Source organism: Morone saxatilis, unplaced genomic scaffold (genome assembly GCF_004916995.1).
Source record: "Morone saxatilis isolate NCDOM2014 unplaced genomic scaffold, NCSU_SB_2.0 Contig4, whole genome shotgun sequence".
NCBI lineage: Eukaryota > Metazoa > Chordata > Actinopteri > Moronidae > Morone > Morone saxatilis.
Window position 1 is genome coordinate 14035612 of NW_023339984.1, and position 6099 is coordinate 14041710.

A 6099-nucleotide genomic window follows, 5' to 3' on the forward strand; every position below is an offset into this window, starting at 1 on the left:
TGCTAACCAAAAGAGAAACGAAAAAAGAGAAAAAAACGAATAATATGCAAAGGCATATTAGTAAGGGACCAAAGAGAAGAGAAGAGGACCAAGAAGACTTTTCTAGACTGATTCTACATATTGAGGAAATGGAAGACAAAAAACAGAGTGCATCAGTTTTAAAAGTTGCATCAAATAAATTTGTTAAGAATTCTTTGTTGCCTCAAGCACTTGCTCGATTTTATTACAAAGAACTAAAAGATTACAACAAGGCTGAAATGTGGGCAAAGACAGCAAAGGAAAGAGATGACAAAAAATCATTCATTTATGATACACTGGGTCAAGTCCATAAGAACCATCTGAAGAGCAAAGAGTCTCCTGCTAAGCCAAGAGAAATCTTGCAACTGGCCACAAAGGCAATTGAAGCTTTCAAAGAAGAAGAACAACTTGCTGAAAATGAACTAGACACAGACATGAAAGAAGATGGCAAGACCAAAGTCTCGCATATTTTTAACACCAGAGGGCAGTTTGGTTACCTGCAGGTTTGCAACCTTGTGTATGACCTACTTGTCAGTCAGAATGAAACCTGGAGAAGAGTTCTCACAAAGAATGTGTCCATGGGCTCTGTCCTGGAATTACTTGGAGACAACAAACTCTTCAGATTTAATGATCTAATAAACAGCCTCAGAGATGAAGTTGAGGAAAAATGTGACTTTTTTGATACCTATTTAACCTACTCAGAGTCTGTCATTAAAAAAGATGACGCATCATACGTAGCTAAAGAGACCTCAGAATGCTACAAAAAGTATGTCGGAGACTCAGCACCCAAACACAAAGAGAAATCTGATGAAACAATCCAGAAGCTCAAACAAAAACTGGCTGCCACTTCTGCTGGAGTACTCTCATGTCTTGACAGACAATACCCTGTGTCTGAACTTCAAAAGATTGCTACATGGTGGAAAGAAATCTGTGTAAGCCAAGATTCCACTAGACACGCCTTAGCCAACTACATCCTCTCTAACATCATGCTGATAAATAAGAATGAGACTCCATCCTGTTCTGACTATCATAATGCATTTAGACAGAAAATGCCATTGAGCCGGAGAGATGCACCTGAGCTTCACATGTTAGCTCTGCTAATATGTTGGCCTACAGATGAAGACAAATGTGTCTCTAACCTCAGTGAATTAATTACAAAACTTCAGCGCTCATATGAACATGAATATAAGACACTCTTTCGATCAAGGTACCTTCGCCCTCTGTTTTTTATCGGAAAAGGTAGAGGCCTGAGCAGAAATGTTCACAGATGGATCCTTGAGACCTTGTGGACTAAGGATGTACTACGAAACTCAACCACTAACTGGAGGAATGAGAATATTTTTAAAGATCCCTTAGTCCAAGAACGCCTTCTAAAAGTTGAAGGAGTGGTGCGAAACTACAGATTGTATGCAACTTTTGGAGGCATGGAGATTGAGTTGGATGTGATCCAAAGAGACAGCCTGTGGAAGTCAGGTCAAGTTTCCTTTTACCTTGGATTTACCATCAGCGGCCCTGTAGCTTTTAGCATTCAGACGACAACTACCACAGAGGGTAATAAAGTAAACTATTATTTTATAACTTAATTAACAAATATTAAATATATACATCATATGAAATTCAAATGTATCCATTTGTGTTCAAATACTTGATTAAGCACAATAACTTAAAGTGGGTTCACAATATATATATTATTTGTATTAGTTATCCTTTAAACCTATGATGCAAATTGAAATATCAATTTTAAGTGAGAGCACGAGAATTTCTGTTTGCTACGTAAAGTTCTTTAATATATTGAGTTTTCTACTAACAAAGAAGTGCTCCATCTGTTATTTTGTCTTTTAACTGACTGACTACAGATTAACATATGACATGTAAACACTGGCCAGTATTTACATAGCAGTGCAAATTAGAATAGTTTTAAGCCCACACAGCTCTTGGATACACTGGTCATCTTACTGTTATAACAGTCATGGTGAGTGACTGGTAAATGTAGTGGTATTTGGGTTTTACTGTGTGTTTATGATGTATGATGTCATAACAGAAAAGTTTGTCTGATTGTGGGCATTTAAAACATTCTTATCTTAAATAGAAAATGACAGTTAAGACTCATCTGGTTAATTACACTGTTACACACAGTCCAGTTTTCATGGCAGGAGCTTATACTGTGTAGCAAACTAATTATTCTAAATTCTACTAACAATAAAATGTACATTATATAACATAGTTGGGTAAAAATATGTGTTTGATTAATCATATTTCAGGCAAACACAGTAAAAAAAAAACATAATGTTAATAACTTAATAACCTGCAACATCACACTGATAAGTTAGAATAAGTAATAATAATACATAAGTAAGTAAGTAAGATCTAATTAATAAAATAACCTATTATTTAAAAAAAAAACTGGTTTATTAACAGTGGTATAAAAGAATGTTCAAATGTCTGATTTTAATGTTTACCAATGTGTCTTCACAAGGGCCTTCGGAAAAGTTTGATCTTGGAGCTTTGGGTGGTAAGGTAAGTTTTTTGTTTGCTTCCTTGTTTACTTCGCAAAACAACTTATCCATCAATTACACTTTTTTTTTTTGCTTTCTGAAACAGGACTCCAGTAATTGGATTGTACTTGAACCAGAAGTCAAAAGAGTGGATGAGGTTAAAACCTACAGGTAAAGATAATATCTTAATATGTCACAGCACAGAGGAACAATGGATGTTTAAATAAGCAAAATAAAGTTTTGAAAGATCTTTTCACTCAATTTTTCAAAAATGTGTTAAAAACTTGAAATGACCAAGGCCACCAAAACAGCAAAGCAAAATTGAGGAACACAGGGATACAAGAGAATGATTCATTCTACCTTACATACATTTTCTGCCTTACAAGATACTGTACATTAGTCAGAGTTTCAAAATTAAACTTCCTTCATATACATCACATTTAACTATTGTTCTACACAGTTCAATGGGGCAGCTGTGGCTCAGGAGATATCGTTCACTAATCAGAAGGTTGGCGGTTCAATTCCTGGCTCCTCTTGCTGCATCTTTGAGCAGGATACTAAACCCCAAATTACTTGTGCATTGGTGTATGAATGTGAATGAATAAGTTAGTTTCTGTGTGGTCTGGTGTGGTCCATTTACCATTTCAGCACACTGCATGCAAAACACTTTTGACTCCTAGATGACAGTGCAGCAATGCTCCACATAGACTATATAAAGAACTGTGTGTAGTTCATTATTTTTTCCCTTTCCCTCTTTAGTCTACAGTCTGAAGCAGGTCGTTATGAATGCAGAGTGTCTGCCTTGCGCTGGGCTTGTAAGGAAGAGGTCAGCATCAGATACCAGTTTTGCTCATGGGAGGAAAACATCAGGAAGCCTGTATGCATGGATTACATACCAGCAGGACCCCTACTGGACATCACAGTCACAGAAGGAACGGTAGAGGACATGTATCTGCCACACTGGATAGGTAAGAGGACATACACATATAATGAATTGTTTAACCATTTGAATGAATAAATGCAATTTGTCCTCTTCACTAAATTCTCTTTATTTTTTTTTCCAGATTATGACTCTACAATGTCAGACATGTTTGCAGTTCTACATGTGGATACATGTGGAGATTTTGTGGAACAAGTATCTGAAGTCACATCATCCCACGTTAAGTTACGCCAGCCAATTTTCCATCATGATCCAGGGGTCATGATCCGGCAGAAACTGGGCATCCCAGTAAAACTTTACCATGATGCGTTAATATTCAAACAGACAAAAAAGGAATTCCTCACATTGCATGTATACCTGGTCCCACCCGATGAGAATAAACAAGAGGTTTATTTTTTTTTTTCATAATAATTAATACAAACCATTTCAAGATGTATAAAATGAACACCTTGAATTTTGGAAAATGATAAATATATTCTAAAACCATCATGGTTGTTCTTAAAAAATATATATCAGTGTTAACTGCTGGCTCCTGTTTTTTTCACAGAAAGTGAAGAAGAACGAGGACTCTTATGGATCAGTTTTAATCCCGAAACCAGGCCCAAAAAAGTCTCTTCAAATACAAGATAATTTCTTCCTCACAACAGACGTGGACACTAGTGAAATAAGCCCGACTGTAAGTTTTTAATTGTTTTAATTATGGGGATCAGTATTAACAAATATCAAAGATAAGAATAAATCATTTAAAGCAAAATGAAAGACACTGGTAGGTTTAACAATTAAATTTTGAGAATGCACACACAAGAAGGTGCAGACCAGTGTGCACTTAAAGTAAAAAAAACTAGAGTTGGGTTAACTAGCTAATTAGTTGTTTCTGAAATAACAAATAAATAAATCTACTCTAAAATGATGTTATCATATTGGTTGCATTTACACATTCACGCACAATAAATAATTCAGGTGATATCAATGCAATATATATGAAAATAAATAGAAAAATAGACTTCTACTGCATCAAAATAATGTCATTATTATCATTATCATTATAATATTTGTATTTTTTTTTTTTTTCATTTCGTGAGAGCCTCCATTTTCCTGAAATAGTGCCATTTCTAATTTGAGACTGCTTTTATGGGATATTCAGCAGAGCTGAAACGATTAATTAATAAGAAAAATAATTGGCAACTAAAAAACCAAGTCATTTTTCAAACTATAATTGTGATATGTGGCTTGTATGTCAGAGACTTTGCTGGTTTTCTATGACATAAGCCTAATTGTAAACTGGATATCTTTGGGTTTGGGACATTTGCTAATTGGTCACACACTAAACCTGGGGTCAGATCCTTGTTCGTTACTGTAGTTACTGTTAGTATACTCAAATATTATTTGCATGGATTATTACAGTCTGGCCTTTAACCCAATATTTTCCCTCACAGGGATTAAAGCTCAGATATGAGAGGAGAGATTACTTTGAGGTGTTCATCAGAAATGCAGAGAGCGACTTCAGACTAAAACTTGAAAGTAAACAAAAAAAATATATTCAAGAGGACGCTGTCTGGATCTGCACTATCAGAAAAGGTGGGTCTTTTTTGTTAATTTTAAATACATTTACATGCATCTACTACTAACTTTCTTCTGTTGAGCAAATGCTGTCTGTTTTGACGTGTCTAATCAGCATTGTGACCTGTATTTTATTTCAGGGGACTACCAAAATTCAAGCACTGATCTTGAACAAGGTAAGAAAAGACATTTAATATGCTTTGTTACTACTGCTTAAAACATTTTTCAGTTCCTTGTTTCTAAATTTGAACATATAACCATTACAACTTCTATTCACTGTTGTGTCTTGTTTCCTTTGCTTTTTTCTTCTACAACAGCCCCAGATAAGCATTTTGTGGTTCGCCATCGGATAGCTCTGATTAAAAGAGTGAGCGCCACAAATGACATTCTGGATAAGCTCTTGGATAAAGAATTGATCACACATGAGAACTATGATGCTGTGAGAGCTTTATCAACCACACAAGACCAAATGAGGGAGATTTTGAGGTTTGTGAATTCAGCCGGCACAAGAGGCAAAGATGCTCTCTATGAAATCCTTAAAGGGATGAGGAGTATGAGGCCTCTCATCCTTGAGCTTGAAAAGTCTGAAAAAGGGAGCAAAACTTAAAAAGAAGTGCTGTAGCTTTGGACACTAAGAGAACATCTGACATTGAGATAACAAAAACCAAAGTACTTGACAACACGACTGTATATTCTGACAATATTTTGGTTAAACTATAACTTCAGAGAAAGAGGTTTTATTGAATATAAAAATGTCGTCTAAGCAGCATTAAAGATTTGGACATTTTGAAAAGATGTCCCTTTGGACTTTGACTACAGCTTTGGATGCAATAATGTACATTTTCTACTGGATTGTTCATTGGACTTTTACCACTTTTATACTTTTTTTTACTACAAAGTTGTTAGGAGTTGAAAGGGGAGAGGAAGATGCTGGACAAAATGTTATCCAGTTAATATTTAGCATCCTTAATGTACTGGTCAAATTGTTACTTTTTAGTAATGGATTTATTCATGTCTGCTGTGAAAAGGAATCCATCAGACACCTCAGATGAAAAGAGAGACTTTATTAAGGAAACTAAGCTCCTA

General features: G+C 35.3%; 1 protein-coding gene across 1 annotated transcript in view; it reads left to right on the forward strand.

The window, feature by feature from the left end:
• Positions 1-6091, forward strand: part of sb:cb1081 (sterile alpha motif domain-containing protein 9) — a gene marked incomplete in the record, with an annotated part of 20878 nt that extends 14787 nt beyond the window's left edge. Inside the window, 9 exon segments of the mRNA XM_035674948.1 lie at positions 308-1569; positions 2495-2535; positions 2620-2684; positions 3273-3481; positions 3578-3840; positions 4001-4129; positions 4890-5031; positions 5154-5189; positions 5331-6091. Coding sequence (XP_035530841.1) covers positions 308-1569; positions 2495-2535; positions 2620-2684; positions 3273-3481; positions 3578-3840; positions 4001-4129; positions 4890-5031; positions 5154-5189; positions 5331-5620 — 2437 coding nt within the window.
• Between the last annotated feature and the right edge of the window lie 8 nt (positions 6092-6099).